General features: G+C 37.1%; 1 protein-coding gene across 1 annotated transcript in view; it reads left to right on the top strand.

Moving 5' to 3' along the window:
- The window catches only part of VPS41 (VPS41 subunit of HOPS complex), a 122,269-nt gene that overhangs the window by 7,607 nt on the left and 96,395 nt on the right, over positions 1 to 18,267 (top strand). Inside the window, exon 2 of the mRNA XM_042474407.1 lies at positions 3,514 to 3,552. Within this exon, the coding sequence (XP_042330341.1) occupies positions 3,514 to 3,552 (39 nt within the window). The remainder of the gene's footprint in view (positions 1 to 3,513; positions 3,553 to 18,267) is intronic.

Genomic DNA, 18,267 nt, shown 5'->3' with positions numbered 1-18,267 from the left:
ATTGGTGTACCATGCTTCTCATGAGAACTGGGCAAAGGCAAGCCAAGATGTAGGCATCCATGGTCAAGATCAGGTGCAGAAGAATTCCCCCCCCCCCCAAACTAAGAATCTGCATTTTCAGGGTTCTTGAGTTGTGTCTTAGTTGTGACTAAGAGCACCTCTTTGTTACCTGGGCCCATTCACAGTTTGTTAGTCTGCTTCCATTTTGTTTTATTTTTCAGGCAATGGATTTGTTATAGTACTAGCATTTACTGGTTGTCTGGGGTCGTGTGTATTCTTTTATTTTGTGCATTTCATAGACACTCACATCTTTGTTTTAATCACTAAAAATAAAGCAGCATTTTGAGAATAAAAAAACAAAGCTATTCAGCTAATGAAGCTAATCTTTTATTTGCATTTTTTCTCTCTTCAGCATGAGAGGCATTCTATTCCCGGGGTGGCAATTTAGTAGTATAATAAACATGTTGCTTATTTATGGTCCATGGTTTGATCTCTGGCACTTCAATCAAAATTGGCTTCAAAATATTGGTTCAGAAAAACCTCTCTACCAGAGACCTTGGGGAGCTACTGTCAGTCAATATAGACATTAATGGACCATTAGTGTAAAGACTTGATATCCTTAATCTCCTGTCCTATGATGATTCTTAGGGTTTTGCATAAGATATTTTAAAAATTCAGATGAATTATTCAACACAGATGATACTTGGAAGCCATAAATACCCTGAGCTGAATTGGCACACACACTGTAATGTCCCTAGCATAGGATATGCCGGTCGCATGACTCAAAGAATGATGTCAACAAACAATCTTTCTAAGAGGTTATATAGCTTTTGTAGGGGTGGCCCTTTTTACAGTCTGAGCTTTGGAGTATAAAACCACCAGCAGGCCTACTTTTTTAAAGCAGGGTTAGACAATGTTGGGCTCACAGTCCTTGGTGGTATAGCTGATGATGTGTGATGATAATACAGTAATAACTATTCAACAGCATCTATAAGGTCACTTACTGTTTTACAGACCCCTAAAAGATACAATTTAAACTAATTTCAGAAATGTTAGTTTATGCAAAAAGCGTAATGATAATATCCAGGCCAATCAACACAATCTCTTTTTTATTAGTTGGCAGCTTTAGGAAAGCCCATAAAGATAATAATTTATATGAAATATCTCTCAAAAAAGCTTGGGAAAAGTAAAGACACCAAAGTTGGTGTCTTGGACCTGGAAATGTAGATCTTTAAATGTCTAGGAATCTGAAACATTATTCAGTCTTTAGTAGATTTGGTGGATAAAAATATCATACTGACACTTTAAAAAAAAATCTGTTTTGATCTTTAGGTGTTTTATCGTGGCAAGTCTGAATTTTGAGCCTCAAAGACTCACAGTGCGATACAGTTTTATTTTTATAAATTGCTTCTGCAAGAATCTTTACCATGAAGTTACTGCTCAAAACTAAAGTTGTGGTATAAACATCATCATGTAATCTATCCATTTATATGCACTTTCCCAATCCACTTCATCACGCACATGAAACCTACTGTGATTATTAATCTTATTGTCTAAATGTTACCTTATAGTGTTTGGAATCCCATCTCCTTGTACAATATTTCTACCATGCTGCTTTTAGAATGCTTACGTTCACTGTCAGCATATTAGTTGTAACCTTTTATTGCTATTGATAACTGTAAATACGTTAAGTAAATCTTCATTTTGCTGACCTCTTGGAGGAGGCCTGGTATCAGCACATTTTGCCACTGGACAGATGAGAGATTAGCAAGAATAGACTCAATTTCTTTTGTGTGTGTATGTGTGTATGTGACAGTGTGATTCATTGCTGGGTGCAAGAGAAATTTTAAAGGTACATATTCCTTCACGGTTTGAGAAATGTAGGAACAAGAATAATGTGGATTTTTAACATAATGCTTTCCAGAATTCTTCTTGAGTGAATTTAAATTGCTTGTTCATTTAAAAGAAATTCAGTAGAATCTGAATTCTCCCGGAAAGAGAGCTTTCCCATGTGAACCACCACAGAAAAAAAGTCTCAGCTATTGATAGGAAGGAATAGCAGTGTCATACAGTAAAAGGAGCATTGACCAATATATGATCAGGGTAAATATGTCTGTGAACATCTCTATTCATGAAATTTTCATACAAAAGATTCACTGCAGAAACATATTCTGAATTCATTCTAGTTAGATTGATTGTGCTGTTTGGTTTTCTGAATATGTGTTCTTGAGTTTTGTATTTCTGATGTGATGTGCTCTGGTGCCATTTGGTTAGAAAAGTGGTGCACAAATAATGTCTTGATTGACTTCATTTCCTCTAATTATCTTCATTCCTTGAGGAATTTGTTTCCTTCAGAAATTCTTACTTACATGGGAAACATACAAAACTTGTCGGAATGGGAGACATTATAAGCTCCCTGGAGAATTTTGTTAGTCTCTGTTGGCCCCACAATTATTATTTATCCCATCTATAATTCAGAAGGTGGTATACTCTGAAGTGTTTGTGTGGTGGGGCACTTGGAGAATGTAAAACCTGGGCAGAAGGAACCTCACCAAGTTGAAGGGAATCTTAGTATGAATCAGTTGTGTGATCAATACAGAGAAATCATGAAATATGTCTCTTGATTAATACACCTGTTTGTAAAGCTCTGATGGAATTGTTCTTAAAATAAACAGATGTAAAGCTGTAATTTTACTGTCAACTGGTGCATGAAAAAATGACTAGAACTAAATACACTGATGCAATGATAGCTAATTTTCCTTTACAAATTTTTCGGGGGCCTATTAGGGGCCTGGGATTCAAGCGCAAGGAAACAGGCGATTCCTTTGCAAGACTGGCTACAATGGGCCCTTGGTATCCGCTGCGGTTTGGTTCTAGGACAGTACCCTGTGGACACCAAACTTTGTGGATGCTCAAGTCCCATTATATACAGTGGCATAGTGAAATGGTGTCTCTTACATAAAATGGCAAAAATAGGGTTTGTTTTGGGTATATATAATGTCAAGCGATAGATGGTAGAATACATGGATATGGAGGCCGACTGTATAAAACCTTCCACATATCTGAAAATAGCAAAATGGTTATAGTGTTCATTGACTGACCATTGTCTAATATTACTTTCTCACTCCAGATAATACAAGCCAGTATCAATGAACAAGAGTAATGTAAAGTCCCATTCTTTAAGAGCAGCCTTCCCCAAACTGGTGCCCATGTTAAGTGGGTATTCTGGGAATTACAGTCCAACACATCTGGAGGATACTAGGTTGGGGAACAGTGCTCTACAATGTGATCAGAATTTCCTGGATTTTGGGTGGGTTGATACGATTTAACTTTCAGCAGTAAAAATAGCAATGAAGTTGGATTTGGACTGAATATCCTATATAGATACACAGTTGAGTAAGTTCCCTTTAGACAAAGTTGTAAATACAAATGCATAGGATTACAGTATGTTCTTAGATCATCACATACCCTTTTCTCCTTGTAATGTTGTCTTCCTTGTTACATCTTTTTCAGGATCTTAGATCTAATGAAGAATCTACAGATGATTCTGAGGTAAGGGTTCCTACAGAGAGCCGTCATGCTTAAACCCTTCCAAGTTATATTCCAGTTGCATTAAATATTTGTCCCTTGTCATAAAGCAAGGAAGACATGCTCTTCTGTCCCCACACTCCATTCTCTAGCTTTGGTGATTTTGATCTGGAAGCTGCTTATTTTCAGAGAAGTTATGATCGTTGTATGGCGTGTGGTTTTTAAGCTTCAGTCACAATATTCAGTTTCAGTATTGCTACTGAAAATACAAAATCAATGATATTTTTAAAGAAGTATGGATAGTCACACAGTTGTACTAAAATAATGAATCTTTACAGAACACATGGAAACTTGAATTATTTCACTTTCACTGAATAAAAATCAGATCGATGTTTGCGTGGTACAGTTTTTTTTAAGGAACTGATTCTTAGTGGTGCAACAATTTTCTTTTTTCACTGTATTGCAAAATAATGCTGCAAGATATAGTCTCCTATATTATTTGTGACTTCTAACAATGTTGAAGATGGGAAGAAAGATCTTCCATAGGATTAGGATCTTGGTCAGCACCTCTTTGTACAGGTGGATCACTTATAGGCTTCTGGTCTGCCCCAGAATGGCCTGCCTGAAAATTCAATTTCCTTAGCAATTACTGTTTCTAATGTGTCCCTTTTGGCTCTGGTTTGGCAACTGAAGGAGAAGACTATTTCTCAGTCACCTTTAAAAATGCCACCCATTAGGTTGTGAATGGAGGATTTTAAAAAAAGAAGGGAGATGGGGAAGTAGCAGGCATTGTTTGCATGTAGTCCTTGCTATCTTTAGCTAGGGTTGGAAAAGACCCTTGATGGAAACCACTAAGAGCCATTGGCCCCATCTGCACAGCAGAAAGAATGCAGTTTGACTCTGCTTTAACTGCCATAACTTAATGCTGTGGAATTCTGAGATTTGTAATTTTGTGAGATATTTGGCCTCTGGCAGAGAGCTCTGGTGACACAACAAGCTACAAATCCCATAGTTCCATAGTGTTGATCCATGGTAGTTAAAGTAGTGTCCAACTGCATTATTTCTGCATTGCAGATGCAAACATTATCAATTATGACAGGCAAACCAGCTAGATAAACCATTGATATAAAGCCACTTCCTATGGCTCCTATTCATGCTTTAGATTTTCATTTTTACCTTCACATTTCTAGTTTTCATAATTTATTTTCATATGTCACACTAGGTGGAACATTGGTGTGAAAAGGTTCTGCTCACTATTGTGCTTCCTTCATATGTAGACTTACTGGAATAGTTAATGAATGAACCTCAGGAGTCAGAAAATAATAAATAAAGGTGTATAAATAGGAAAGCAAACTAAAACTAAATCTACATGAGTTCAGTGTATCAAAACTCCATAGATTTGTTATAAGTGCATGATCCATATGCCTTGTAGTGAATACAAAAATATATATTTGACACAGGAGGCATCCAGAAAAAAATCCTTCAGGTCTTGCGTTTTCTAAAAAAATGAGCAAGCAGTCTTAAAACCACTAAGGAGATCACATCATTTGAAATGTTGATAATATTGTAAGGATCTCCCTCAGCTATATATAAATTCTTGGTACACAGTATAGGTTATTCACTAGAACAGCTAAAGCACACATGAGAGCATGATTTCAATAATCTGATAAGCAGAAAAAATTGGAATCAGAAATTAAATTTATTATTGTTATAGTAGTAGTAATAGCAAGTACCTTTCTATGCCACTTACTGATGTACTAAGTGGTTTACACAGTGTAAGATAATTGCCCCCAACAAGTTGGGTACTCTTGTAGTGATCTACAGAAAGATGCCAGGCTGAGTCGACCTAGGGCCCCTGGTTGGTATTGAACTCACATCCTTGAGGTTTGTGAGTGAGTGGCTGCATCCTTGAGGTTTGTGAGTGAGTGGCTGCAGTACAGACATTTAACTACTGTGCCATCAGGGCTCCTATTGCATATGTGAATGAGCTGTTCAACTACTTGTTGGAGAGGATGTGGTCAGATGGATTTCCACTTTCACATGTGGTGGTGTTGTGCTTTCATCCAGTGTTTCTAGCTAACAGTATAGAGTGAAATTAATACCTTTACCAATCAAAACATATCCTTGAATCCCAATTTGCTCCAGTTAAACATTTCTGCTGGACTTAACAGAACTAATATAATCTGCAAAGATCTTGTTACTTTTATGTTGGTTGAAAATCAGTAACAATACTGAGTATTTGCATAGTCAAATTTGGCATCTCACCTTCTCTGAAACGTTAAGATACAGAATAAAATTACAGAATCAAGAAAACACTGCTGTATTTCGGGGACCATGACCTCCTTTTATTTTATTCCTGAATCAAATAGAAGCTCAAAGAAGATAGCCTTCAACTTCGTATGGATACCTGTGTGTTGACATTTTGAGTTAATCTCAAATTTTCTTATCTGCTTCTTATGCATAGATACATACTAGTATCTTCTTGTATTTTTAGTAAGCTGCAATTATATTTTTGCATCCTTGTTACGCAAGTTTAGATGTTTGAATCTGTTGTGCTTTTAATATTTTTTTAAAGTTTAAAAAAGTGGGGTTTTTTGGCATAATAAACTTTTGGGACTAATCCTAACAATAAGCAAGTTGACATCTCTTCATCCAAATACATCGTTGTTGTTTTCATGACTTCAAGTTAACTCTGATTTATGGCAATGCCCTCCTTGGTTTATCTTGGCAAAATTTATTCTGAGAAAGTTTGCCATTCACTTCCTTTGGAAAAAACCTGCTTATTTTAATGAGTTTATGCCATGTTCTGTTTAAAGGAATGTAATATTCAATGCCACTGACTGCCCTTGTATATTTTCAGTATTAGAATATAAACATCAGTGTTGCCCTGTAAGTCCTAGAGAACAAGAAAGACAAAAAGAGTACTGTATATACTGTAGCCCAGTAACTTTTATTGAACAATGTCTGGAAGCCAGTGGCTACATTTGCATGTCATAATAAACCAGGACTCTGTAGAATCCTGGTTACTGTATGCAAGCATTGTAATGGTGCCTGCAGCTTAGTCAGTAGCTTGTAACTTGTCAAAGCTAGAGGTCTTGACTTATTTTTCTCTTGACAATTAAGAATTTATAATCCAAGAATAGACCTTAGTTTACAATTCTGGCTCGTAAAGCAAATAGGGATGTAGTATTTTCTTACTTTTTCTTGCTTGCAAGAATAAATAATCTCAAAGATTTTTGCCATGGTGAGTGAGAGTGTGAGGTTTTTTTTTTTTTTGGTTAGGGATGTTTAAAAAAATACTTCGTGAAAAATGCTGAGAGTTTTTGGGAGTCAAAACCTACATTTTGTGCAGAAAATATCACATTTTATGCAAAATAGTTTTCTGCACAAATTTGTCTTGTGCGAAGTCCCAGAAAGAACTTTTGTTTGCAAATAAAGTCTTGAAGTATGAAAAATCTCTTGGCAGTTATTAATCTCCTGAATGCAGATGTCTCAGTATGTCAAGATACTCTTTCTTGTCAACAATAAGAATGTGTTCCTTACATTCTAAAAGTGCAAAATAGAGGTCATTCCAATTTGGATGATAGTATTGTGCTTCTGATTTGTCATTAATTTATCCATTCCTAATGGCAGGAGGAACTAGGGAGAAGATGCAACATCACACAAATCTTGTTCACTGTAAGCCAAGATTCTCCAAATTCTAGAAAGCTAGAATAATTTGGTGGCATTTCTGGACATATCCTAGGACTGAGGTCTTGACTGGAAAGTGGTAATGATGGAAAGGGAATAATTTGTGTGATCTTTCCTAAAAAGCCAACTCTTCCTTGAAGCCTTTAGTTTAAACATTTTTGTTTTGCGTAAGTGAGAATGAAGCCTAAGCATTTCTCACCCATTTTTGTATAAAGCCATCCTATATTACCTAATCTCTTCTTTTTACCCTAATCTCACCATTTTATTTGATATAAGGACCATTCTTTTCTCCTTATTTTACCTCGTAAGGACATTGAACATTGGAAATGATATACACCTGTTTAGGAACAGTTCCACAAGAAAATGGATGGATAGTACCTTCTCTCATAGCTAAAACAAAATATAGCTTGATTACATCTTGGTCATACATTCCAAATGTTATGCATGTTTATTCAGAAGTCCCCCTGTGTTCAGTGAGGTGTATACTTAGGGAAATGTGTGTAAGATTTAAGTTCTACAACCATGTATATGTTCCTATCATTTTACACTTGATTAAATTAGTGTAAGTAAAATTCTTGCTGTAAGGTAGGAGTTATATCACATACCTTCATGTATGAAGCAAACCGTTCAGTGGAGACAGTAGTAGTGCTTTCTGTCAACACTTCATACAATTGTACAAGATCCTTTTCGGTAACTGCTCTTCAGTTTATTCTTTTATTTCATAGTCTTATACTGTATGTGATTTGGGGCATTATGAGCACTTTCTTATCAAGTAGACAGGCTACTATTCATTCCAGCTTGATATGATGAGCAAACAATAATCTAAAATGGTATTTTAATTCTCAGGAGAAAAAACTACTTTAGCTTGGAAAGTATATTCCCTGCAATCTTGAAGCGCTAACATCTTTTCTTTAACTTCAGCTTGTATCGTTGTTGAAATTGCATGTATGATGCACATTTATTTTTTTCCTTTCCATTTCTGCTTTTTTCCACTAGTGATAAAGAAGAAAATTATAGAAACTGTTATTATTGAGCAAGTTCCTCTTTGACTGAATAATCTTAGATGCAATATGGCTTTGTTAGGTTATTGTTATTGCATAGGATCATTAAAGGTGATGAAGTCCTTTTGGAAAGGTGGAACAGGGGAAAAAAGACTCTCCATAAAATGGAGAACAAAGTTTTACTAAATTTTGTATATGGCAGTTGTATGCTTTATGGCTTGCATAAAGGAAAGAAAAGGAGGACTTGAGCTACAAACCAAGCGGACAGAGCATGCCCAATAGATTTCTGGCCTTTCTCAACTGAATTACAGTATACCCATATTCTATATACAAATTGTTTATGAAATGACATGTTTCAGAAGCAGCTTGCCATATGGAATAGAGAAAGACTGTTCAAAGAACATAAGAATGCACTTATTTTAGCACACTTTAGGTCCCAACGAAGCTGTATAAATGCCATGTTTGTTATATTTACAACAGTTCTGACCACATGAGAGAAATTATATAATAAACTGATAATAAATCATTTGCATTGCTATATTCACGATTTGAATCAGACATTTCCCACTTTTCAAGCCATAGATTGATAAGTAATTTCATTTTGTGTTATAGTCAACTCATACTTTATTATTATTTAGGCAACATATCTGTCTCAAAAGAAAGGTTCAAAGTTATACTGTCTTCTATTTCCATTGGAATTACAGCCCTACTCACACAACACCCCAATAATTTCTCTTACATGGCTTAACATGCTATCAGCATTTAAAATCTGTAAAAAGAAGTGACAAAAAATTTAATGAGAACATATAAATAATTTGTCATCTTTAGCCAATGGGATGAATATTTTAAATAATATATTTGAGCTTAAATTGAATTTTTAACGCACTGGATTTAAAAACAACTTTGTGATGATGTGTAACCAGGATAATAACATACATCATATTAGGATTGACTTCTAAACTATGTAGATTACTTTTGGGGTTTTCTAGTATCTGCTGTTCTTGCATGAAAATTAGATAGTTAAATTAATGAGCTATTAATATTAACTAGAAGTGTCAATGCTGCTGCTTCAGTGTTATGGAATGTACAAAGTGTAAAAATACTGCAGTGCATATGACTTAATTGAAATGCAATTTGAAGTGCAAGTGTATCGACATAGTATGTAATTGTGTTGTCCTCAAAAGATAATGTTAATTCATTGATGTGAACAGAACAACATGAACATTTTTTTCTTCTCCTTTGACCTACATTCTAGTATACATGTGGATGAATGTAATGTTGCCTGGATGGTGGAAGAAACAGACATTTTTATATATGTAGTTCTTCACACCCAAGTGTCAAGCTAAGGGTCAGAGGTTCACTCGGTAGGAATAGTCAGAGACAAAACACCTTGAAAGAAGAAAATCATGAGAGACATCACTGAACAGAAAGCAGCAAAGTATTATGTAATAAGAAGCCGTGGGATTTTATACAGTTTCCAGATATTTGAAACAGAGAGAACTTTGTAGGGGTACCCTTTCATGGCTCTTTATAGAGCTGTAAGGAGCTAGTATGTTCTGACATTAAAGTATATTTCCTAACACTTGTGTAGTCTCTAGGAAAGAATCGGAGATACTGAGGTACCTAAAGTTATGTGGAGCTTAGTGGGAAAGCAAAAGATCCTTTTGAAGGGCAAGAATTATTGAACTTGGAGTTAGTACTTAGTCTCTTCCCTTTCATATAAGACTGTTGAATATGTAGTTCCTTTGTTCTGGCTTCTTTCTGAATTATTACATTAGCTAGGTGTAAGCATAGACAGCCATTTAGAAAATGTCAATTTGCAGTTAATTTGGCAGGTGCGATGGTTCAGGTCCAAGTAAATACGCCTGGTGAGGCAACTAGGAGCATCTCAAAAACCACGGTGATGAGAGGGACATCAATTTAAATTGGTACTTGATTTAAAAATATATGGTTATTCGGTCAAATATGTAACCACATCAGTTTACTAGAGCAGTAACAATCTGGAGAAAGATACAAATCCTAAAAATTACTGGTTGGGATCTGGTGGTATATCTTCATGTTTGTTGCAGGTTGAATCAGGATTTTCCTTTTCTCCTCCCCTACACCGCAACTCGCTGTGGTACCAAAATACTACACCGCATGGTTTCCCAGGCTTTGAGAATAGTTTTTTTAGAATTCACAGGGTGCTAAAGGAAGGACAGGGATTGCTGATTTTGGGGAAAACACACCTTTTATTTAAGGATCCTGTCTATAATGTTGTAGAAGTCTCTGGAGTCCAAGTCACTTCAGACATTTTCACACATAAGCCTACCATTTATACCCAAAAATTGACCCTCAAATCCTAGGGTGACTTATCTATGGGTCAGTATGGTAATACGATAGCACCTCTTTCAGATTTCCTCATTCAGTGGGCAGACCAGTTTCTTTCTCTCTTGAATCAAGCAGAAAGAGTCCTGGGTGATTGATTGCTGCTAAACAGAATCCCTCTCCGCCATCTGAGGAGTGAAGGCTGAAATGAAGGCTGAAATGCTGAAGCAAAAAGCCTCAATTAGAGTACCTCTTGTTGCATGTACATACACACATTAAAGCAGCCTCCAAGTCTTACTTACTTATGACAAAATCCATAATTTTGGCTCCAAAACCTGCCCTTGACTTATGCATGAGGTCGACTTATATTCAGTTATACTCTATATGGTATATCCTCCAAGGGAAATACAGTCATAGGCCTGTTACAGACTGCCAAAATAAAGCTGCTTCAGGTCTCTTTGGAGGTATGCTGTTTCAATGATGCATGCACCCTAAGAATCTGGAAGCTGCACTAAAGCTGCACTCCAGTGCTTAGGACTGGAGTGTGGCTTTGGCACGACCTCCGGACTCTTAGGACCCATGCATCATTTAAATAGCATACCCCCAAAGAGACCCGAAGCAGCTTTATTTTGGCAGTCTGTAACAGGCCATAGTTTTTTGTGGGGTTTTCAGGCTATGTGGCCATGTTCTAGAAGAGTTTCTTCCTGACGTTTCGCCAGCATCTCTGGCTGGCATTCTCCAGGAAAGGAAAAAAGGAAGGTGTATGGGAGGGAGAAGTGTTAAATCTTGTCCATACTTCAACAAACCATTGTTTGTTGGGACTTCAGTGTTATACCTGAACTAAGCCTATGTATTTGTATGTTTTCTATTTCCTCTTAGACTCTGGATTTCTTTTCAGACCTTCCTGCTCTGATATCACTTTGTAGGGAAAGCTGGGTCATGTAACAACTGTCAGGAGACGGAGTAGAAAAAGCTGTTGGAGGACATTACATAGCAGGATGTAAACAGTATGCTGTCACTGTTGCCATTGCTACCAGAGATTACCTTGCAGGCATAAGATGGTATACAAGAGCGTACATGATGTCATGAAATTCTTTTAGTGTAAAGTAATTATATGGGATGCAGTGGCTTAATGGTTAAGACACCAATTCTGATGATCATGAAGTCTGAAGGTTGACAGTTCGAGATCCAAGTGCCGCATGATGGGGTGAACTCCTGTTACTAGTCCAAGCTTTGGCCAATCTAGCAGTTCGAAAACTTGCAAATGCAAGTAGATAAATAGGTACCATTTTTGTGGGAAGATAACAGATAACGTTCTGGGCAGTCATGCTGGCCACATGACTACAGTCCATTATGACTAGACATTTATATCAAGGGAAAACCTTTACCTTGATTATATGGCACATGTCAGCAGATTTAGCTTGTTACTTTACACATTGTCATAAGCCTTCAGAAAGTGGATTAATGGATTGCCCATCTATTATCAAACGCTCTTGGTTAAAGTTGCAGTGGTATCATTTCTGGTAAAATGATTCCTGATAAAATGAGCCCCTTTATTGGGAGAAAGGCAGTATATAACAAAATAATAATAATAATAATAATAATAATAATAATAATAATAATATTCAGATAAATTATAATCCAGACTGGAAGAAATAGTAAATAGTAACCTTTTTAAGGCATAAACACATAAAGTAATACTTCATAGTCTTGTGAATTGGTCTTTAAATGAGACGATGGATTTCTTACTGTTTGTCAAAGGGATATAGTAGCCCAGAATAGCATGTTACCTTATACAGAGTATGTATAGAAACTGAATTGTGTTATACAATTGGAGACCTGGAACAATCCACAAACCATGGTACGCCCAGCATGAGCAAAGGGAGTCACCTTCAACCCAAGCGTATCTTTGATCTGGAATGCCAGCTATCCCTAATTCTTGCTAGGACTGTGGGTATGTTCTTTGAACTGTTCTGAGCATAATTATTTTGTGGGAAAGTGGTATAAATTAAAATAGATTCCAATGCACCTCTTGTTGTGCAGTCTTCTCAGAGGCTACTGTCTTAAAATTTGCCAAGGTTCCACAGTCTCTGGAGTCACTGAGAAGGGCTGTGTCAACACAGGGAGATTATGGATTGTGCACAATGGGATTTTATGACACGCTGCAGTGTTCAGCAAAATCCTTTCTCAGAACCTAATTCATTTTTGGTGTAAGCTGTATCTTAAAAGTGAAGCTGAAGTTGGTGTTTCATGCTGATAGCATGACTGTAGTTTTAGAGTTTGTAATAGCAGAAAATGTTTTTTCACTTTTTTCTCTCTCAGTACATCCATTTTAATATATTTTCAGAGGCAATAGCTCTATCATAATTCTTTTTCTTAGCATATATTACATTTTCCCAAGAAGGTGAAAAGCTAAAATAAATCCACTGTATAAAAAGAAGTGAAAGGAGGTTTTAAAAAGAGAGGAAGGCCTGTTACAGACTGCCAAAATCAAGCTGCTTCGGGTCTCTTTGGAGGTATGCTGTTTAAATGATGCATGCACCTTAAGGATCCGGAAGCTGCACCAAAGCTGCACTCCAGTGCTTAGGAATGGAGTGTGGCTTTGGAGCGACCTCCGGACTCTTAGGACCCATGCATCATTTAAATAGCATACCTCCAAAGAGACCCGAAGCAGCTTTATTTTGGCAGTCTGTAACAGGCCGAAGATTGCTCAGAAGAAACCTAATGTCCTAAATCATTTTGGGGATTGTCTACATGGACAGGTAGGGTCACAGCTGGCGTATCAACTGAAGTTGCAAAGTATTTGTTAGTACTTCTGTTAAAGATGCTAAGAATCAACTTATTCTTGTCTTTTAAGTTGTCTAGAACATCATGCTTTTTGATTACAGGAAGAAAAAATTCCATTGATTTGCTCTTAATGAACAGTGTAGCCCTAAACCCTTTTCTGATCTCATTAGTTAATTGCATTAGTGTTCTGCGCAGAGCTTTTAGCAGGAAATGACAACAGAGAGCTAAGAGGTAACTTGGTTGTTCTCACGCATTCAGATGCAAACTGTGAAGAAAAACAGTTAACAAAATGAACAAATGGAATATGTTTTTGAATTGATTGTCATGACAAATGGACAATTAGCTATGCAATAGTGTAGTTAAGTTATTTTCATCCTCTTTAAAATCCTGACTGTAGAGTGTACTCATTTTTCTGGTAGTGTTGTTGAAAGTTTTCTTAAAGTTTTGTGCTGTACACCTGTGTGTACAAACACATAGGTCAACACAGTTTTTTTAAATTTAATTTTTATTCCAACACTCTATATGCATTTCACATTATACACATATTTTGTTTTCTTACAATACATAAAATCCACAACGATCACCATAACGGCAGTGTTATATGTCTGTCATGGTTCTACTTCCTCCTGGTTTTTCCTTTAACTTTCCAAAAGCATGATCTACTGTTACGTTCCATCACTCTGTTAAATCTAATATTTCTTAACATCTTAGTTGTCTGTTCCACATCTAACAGTTGGACTTCATCACAGCTTACTGCGTAATTAGTGAATAATAAGGCTAACACAAATTTACTACAGTACTCATTTTTCTGGTGTAGGAATGAGTTTCTCTAGGAGAATTTTAATTAGCTCAGTTAATTACTACGTTGTACTGTACTACAAACAACCCTTATGTAATCGTTTCCCACCCTGTATACTGAGAGAAAAAGAACCAAAGGAATTTAACAGAAGTAGACTTCTTAAAATGAAGTGTTTCTTTTATTCAGGGGTGATCTTTTATTCAGGGGGGAAAAATCAGACCACAATCCTTGTTCACTCACATATACATACAAGGACTAAGGAAATCAGGAGTTAGCCTTGGAATAGCTGGAGGCTGAACCAATGATGATACTTACACAAGATGAGGCTTGAGTCCGGATCCAATTGTGATAGGGATGATGTAGGATATGGTCATTAAGGTGAGCAGTGGGGAAACGGATGTACCAGAGCAGGTCAGAATTCACAGTGACAGTGTCCCCTTGCCTTCCCATTAGCCTGCTAACAATAGATTTTGGGAATCTTTTATAAGCCAAAACTGGCCTGGGAACAAAGGTGTTTGTCCTGCATCACAGGAAATCAGATCTACATTGTAAAAGGATCACTAGCAATGTCTTGGGTGAGAATGAAGTTGTAAATTAGCCTTTTTGGGCTTGTCTGGCAGAACATCCTGTCTAAAGCACCTATCTTCCTGACTGGAGGTGTTAAAGGTTCTCATTTGCAACTCCCAACCTCTTCTGTTTGATGTGCTTATGGGATAGTGTGGATGTGACGTCTCGCTTTGGGGATTACGGCTGCCCAGAGTCCATTGGGAGCCATAGGGAGAACGCACACGCACCAAAATTCAGAATTCTTTGTCGGGTTGTGGCTATGTCATCTGGGGTCCAAAGAATCATGCAACTAACATGCTTTTTGTGACATGTCAGTGGTGGAAATGGGCAATGATTTTGCCTATCCTTCAAAGTCAAAAATAACCTAGGATTTTCATGATGGTTAGCAAGAAAATAAGCCCTTTTGTTCTTCTGGTCATTATTTGTGTATAAAATATTAGTTTATCACTAGCCAAATGATAGATGACAACTATTTTAGAAGTCTTTGAAGTGAGTATGTTCTCTCTGAAACAACAGTGGGAGTGGAGGAAAGTGTTGGTATAGTGTAATCGGCAGTGATAAAAAAATTGTTTTACGGAAATGTTTGAGACGCTTTTAGGACAACATAAAGGAATTGTCTTTAATTAAAAGTGCCATATACTTAGCAAAAATCCATGTTATTTGAGAAATTGATCCCCCCCTCCCTGCTCCCCAGAAGAAAGCTGTGAGTTTTCCTGTATGGGGTAAATGTCACTCTGTTCATATCTTAAGCTTTGCTGCAAGTCAAGACTTGTACTATTCAACCAGGTTGTCATAGAAACGCAGCTAACTGTCATCTCAACTCAGACTGCTGATGGTTTTATTTGTAGGTTTGCAGGATTATTAAAATTTAACAAAAATTATTGATTTGCTTTTTATTTACGCTGCCTTGTGTTTACCTTTAGAAGTTCATGCTGCATAAAAGCTTCTCCTCGGAGAGACTGAATAGTGAATATAGTGAAACTCAAATTCATCAAATGCTGTTCATGCTTTTTCCTTTCTTTTTCTTTTTCCTTTTTCTTTAAGAGTTGATAGATAGTCTGCACCAATGGAGTAATCTTGTATTTTGCAAATAGTTTTCCATTTTGTTTGTTTACAATGAAGAAAAAGCCTCTCAAATTCACCTTTAGCTTGATTTTTATTTAACATAAGAGATACCTGTCAGAAAAAAATCACGAAATGGGTACATCAGGGTGCCTAATATTTGAAGTTTCTCACTTTGTCCATCTTTTTGAAGCCTTACAGAATGCTTCAATGAGCTGAGTTTTTGAAAGTATATGTTTTTGTGTATGCATGTGCAAGAGAAATTACTTAGTTTTCACTCATAAATAAGACAGGCAAAACTTATTTACAGTAACTTTATCTAATGGTCCGTAGATGAATGCTTTTATGCAAAATACTTGAGAGACTAGAATTAAGTTTTCACTTTGGTTGCACATTTGATGTCCAGCCTTCAGCAACATGTTGGAACTTATTATAATGTCTTGACGCCTAGAAGTCAGTTCTTACTTTGCAGATTTATCTCCAGAGTGCACAGATCATTTGTGCATTGCAAGTGTCTTGTTCGTAATAAAGATGTACAAAAGTGCAATTATTTGTTAATTGCCACATAGCATGCAGGCTGTGTTAACTTTTTGATGGTAACTGTTTTGCATCTGTCAAGAATGAATGAACACAGGTAATTTGTCTGATTTATACCCTGTGTTATAATTTGACATTGAGTCTTTCTGACTGGTAACAACTTTGTTCAGTGTTGGATTTACTGAATAAAATTGCTTCTTACTGGACATTTTGACACATCATTTTAGACAACTGCATCGTTGATTGTTGACATCCCTTTATTAATCCTTTTTTAAAAAATTCTGTCATAAAAACTTCTTAACCCAAAAGCCTCTAGCTGTAGTATTTGAAGAGGGGAAAAAGTTGAAATAAAGACGTTTCTATTTCAAATCAGGCTTCTAATCCTTGTGAGAATATTATAAGTGGAAATATTTTAATATAATGCAATGTGAACTATTTCACTGGCCTGTAGTGCAGCATAAGGGTTTAAATTTCTGTACTGTTGCTCTTTTAAGAGGCTATCTGATTGTTAAATGTGAAGCCGAAGGATTTCATGGCCAACATCCATAGTTTTTTTGGGGATTTTGGGGCCTTGTGGTCATGTTCTGGAAGCGTTTATTCCTGACGTTTCACCAGCATCTGTGGCTGACATCTTCAGAGATTGCTGGCATGGAAGGGAATGGGGTATATTTACTTTTGGTTGAGAGAAAGTGATACATGTTAATCTGTGTGTTGGTCTGTGGTTGAATGGCAAGGCCTCGGGGAGTTTGTTTAATTAGTGATCCATTGTCTGCCATGGGAAGCCCTCTGAGCCCTGTGATAGAAAACTTTTACATGGAACGCTTTGAAAAGCAAGCCTTGGAAACAGTACCAAAAAGCCCACAACGTGGTTCTGATATGTGGATGACACTTTCACCATTGGGAGCCATGGAGAAGAAGATCTGACGGTATTTCTGAACCATCTGAACAACATCCTCTCGAACATCCAGTTCATTATGGAAAAAGAAAAGGAACATTGCCATTCTTGGATGTCCTGGTCATCCGCAAACCGAACTAACGTTTGGGCCACACAGTATACAGAAAACCTACACACATGGACAGATACCTGCACAAGAATTCCAGCTATCACCCAGGACAAAAAAGAAGCACAATAAAAACACTGGTAGACTGGGCAAACGGGATCTGTAAACCCCACTTCCTGGAAGATGAATTGAAGCATCTGGACTGGGCTCTACAGACGAATGGTTACTCCAGTTCAGACATGAAAAGGGCTGCCAGACCCAGAAAAACCCAGAGGAGTGAAGACAAAAAACAACCAAAGGGAAGATATTTTTACTATACTTCAGAGGAGTCACAGACAGACTAGGGAAACCGGTGAGGAAACACAACCTCCAGATGATATACAAACCAACGAAGAAAATCCAGCAAATGATGCACTCAGCGAAAGACAGGAGAGACCCACTCACAGCTGCAGGAGTTTACCGCATACCGTACAGATGCAGACAAGTCTACACAGGGACCACCAAATGCAGTGTTCAGATGCGAATCAAAGAACATGAGAGACACTGCAGACTGAGCCAGCGAGAAAAATCAGCAGTAGCAGAAAATGTTATAAACCATCTTGGGCATAAAATGCTATTAGAAAACACTGAAATTCTGTACCATGCCAACAACTATCAGGTGCACAGGGAACCCATCAAAATCCACAAACAGCTAGACAACTTCAGCAGGAAAGAAAAAATCCTGAAAGTAAGCAAAGTTTGGCTACCATTCCTGAAAAACACCAATACAGTGGTACCCCGGGATACGAATTGATCACGTTACGAAATTTCCGGGATACGAAAAAGTTAGATTGGAAAAAACTGTTCCGGGTTACAATATTTTTTTCGGGTTACGAAAAAAATATCGGCGCGAAATTCAAATGCGAAGCACGGCTAGCGGCTTTCCAGCCGCTAGCCGCGCTTCGGAAAAGCCTTTTCGGGTTGCGAAATATATCGGGTTACGAACGCC

The sequence above is a fragment of the Sceloporus undulatus genome, chromosome 6, assembly GCF_019175285.1.
Source record: "Sceloporus undulatus isolate JIND9_A2432 ecotype Alabama chromosome 6, SceUnd_v1.1, whole genome shotgun sequence".
In the NCBI taxonomy this organism is placed as follows: Eukaryota; Metazoa; Chordata; class Lepidosauria; order Squamata; family Phrynosomatidae; genus Sceloporus; species Sceloporus undulatus.
Note: the sequence above shows the minus strand (reverse complement) of the source record. Positions and strands in the feature narration are given on the sequence as shown.